Source organism: Lucilia cuprina, chromosome 2, assembly GCF_022045245.1.
Source record: "Lucilia cuprina isolate Lc7/37 chromosome 2, ASM2204524v1, whole genome shotgun sequence".
NCBI classification, from domain to species: domain Eukaryota; kingdom Metazoa; phylum Arthropoda; class Insecta; order Diptera; family Calliphoridae; genus Lucilia; species Lucilia cuprina.
Window position 1 is genome coordinate 65,168,628 of NC_060950.1, and position 2,000 is coordinate 65,170,627.

At 30.7% G+C, this 2,000-nt stretch overlaps 2 protein-coding genes across 2 annotated transcripts in view; one reads left to right on the top strand and one right to left on the bottom strand.

Moving 5' to 3' along the window:
- The window catches only part of LOC111682922, a 23,333-nt gene that overhangs the window by 13,935 nt on the left and 7,398 nt on the right, over nt 1-2,000 (bottom strand). The gene's annotated exons all lie outside the window — the stretch shown is intronic.
- LOC111682939 lies at nt 380-978 on the top strand. Its single transcript, XM_023444940.2, has 2 exons — nt 380-660; nt 735-978. The coding sequence occupies exons 1-2, from the start codon at nt 500-502 to the stop codon at nt 940-942; spliced, it is 369 nt and encodes a 122-aa protein (XP_023300708.2). The 5' UTR covers nt 380-499; the 3' UTR covers nt 943-978.

Consider the following 2,000-nt stretch of genomic DNA (forward strand, 5'->3'; position numbering starts at 1 on the left):
TCTAGTTCTGTTCTAGTTCTGTTCTAGTTCTGTTCTAGTTCTGTTCTAGTTCTGTTCTAGTTCTGTTCTAGTTCTGTTCTAGTTCTGTTCTAGTTCTGTTCTTGTTCATTTCAAGTTCCGTTTTGTTCAGTTCTAGGTTAATTCTAATTTACTTTTACTTCAGTTCTATTTTAGTTCTGGTTATTTCAGTTCTTGAGTATTTCCTAATGGGGTTTTCAATATCTGTAGAATTCTCTTGTTTAAAACTGAAGTTCTCTAGGAAATTCTTCTTGACAAAATGTATTTACTTTCTTTCGACGCCATCCGAAACTGATAAGAAGAGTGAATGAAATATGTATTAAATTGTGTATAAGCACAGAAATTCCAAGACTCTTTTAGTTAAAACTACAAGCGTGTCACAGTCATTAAAGTGATCTTGTAATGAAAAAGTGTTTTTTCTGCACCCTATAACTTAGCTTACTAAATTTAAAAACGAACTAAATTATAAAAAGCTATAAAAATGCATAAAAAAGTGATATGTTTGGTTTTCATCATTGTTGCCATTGTCAGTGTACAATCCTATCCACAGTTTTGGAAAATGAATACTATGAGTGAGAAAGACAGATTTATATTGGATGTGAAAAGTACCATGTCAGCTGGTATTTGTTATAAGAAAGTGCAGTAAGTTCAAACAAACAAAAAAGAGAAAGGTAAATAAATACAAAGAAAATGATTTTATTTATTTAACCGAATAGAGCTAAAGCCAGTGATCCTGAATTGCGTATACGTACAGTGTCCTTCTGTTGTGATGGCTATAAACGCAATCCTCTGTCACCACATTTAGTGAAATGTGATCCCGTTTGTAATGAGGACTGCAGCTATGGCATCTGTTCAGCACCAGATACTTGTGAATGTTTCCCAGGCTATGAACGTAAAGGTGGAAGATGTGAAAGTATTTACTAGAAATTAATAAAGATGCATATTATTTTAACATAAAAATCTTTTTGTTTTCTTTGCTTTATTAGTTATTTATTCTAATATAGTTTTTTTGTAAGTTTTTCATGTGGGTGACCCAGTTGTTATTATCGCTGTCTATTTAAATTTATTTTAATTATTATCTTTAGTGGGATTGCACTGAAAAAGTTCATGTGTGATTATCAAAATAAAAGCAAGAAAATTAATATAAAAAATGTCATACACTTGGCTTTGAAAACAAAGACCAACAACCTATATAAGCTTTATACACATGTACATATAAATGCCTCAAGATATGCAATAATTGTTTCACTTATATCTGAACTTTTTCACTTGGTGAAACAAAATTATCAATACCCTACAAGAAACCAACCTTAAAACACAAAAAATAATGCTTAAACATTTATGAAGAGTTTATAAAACAAATACTCATAGAAAATTTGTTCAATAAGCCTTTGATAAGAGTTTATGTATAAGACCCTTAGAAACTAATATATACACTCAAAAACTATTAAGAATTAGAAAAAACAAATATTTATTTAGTTTTTAATAATTTTTCTTAATCTACAGTTTTATTACTTTTTCAAATAACCCACAAATGGTGAAAAATCACCCAATGTAAAATGTCGTCCAATTAACAAATTAAACTCTTCAATTAATGCTTCATTTAGTTTTTGGTGCTTCATAGAGGCATATGTCGTCACTTTGTCTGGAACTAAACATTGATTTATAAATCTAGTCGTACCAACTTGACAGCGACAACGTCCCTTGGAGTTGCAAAAGCCAAGTTCACATTTTTGATAAGATTTAAAAGGTCCATCGACAATGGCGCAACCACAAACTCCTGGTGCAATACATTTACCATAGAAACCGCAGCCACTAAAAAGATGAGAGCAAGATAGAAATAAGTTTGAACTGAACTAGAACAGAACTAGAAAAAAACTAGAACAGAACTAGAACAGAACTAGAACATAACTAGAACATAACTAGAACAGAACTAGAACAGAACTAGAACAGAACTAGAACAGAACTAGAACAGAACTAGA

Bases quoted from the DNA above. Each gene is read 5' to 3' on its own strand.
- LOC111682939 (XM_023444940.2), top strand. From the start codon at position 500: ATGCATAAAAAAGTGATATGTTTGGTTTTCATCATTGTTGCCATTGTC. The intron at 661-734 runs GTAAGTTCAAAC...TTAACCGAATAG, and splicing joins ATTTGTTATAAGAAAGTGCA to AGCTAAAGCCAGTGATCCTG.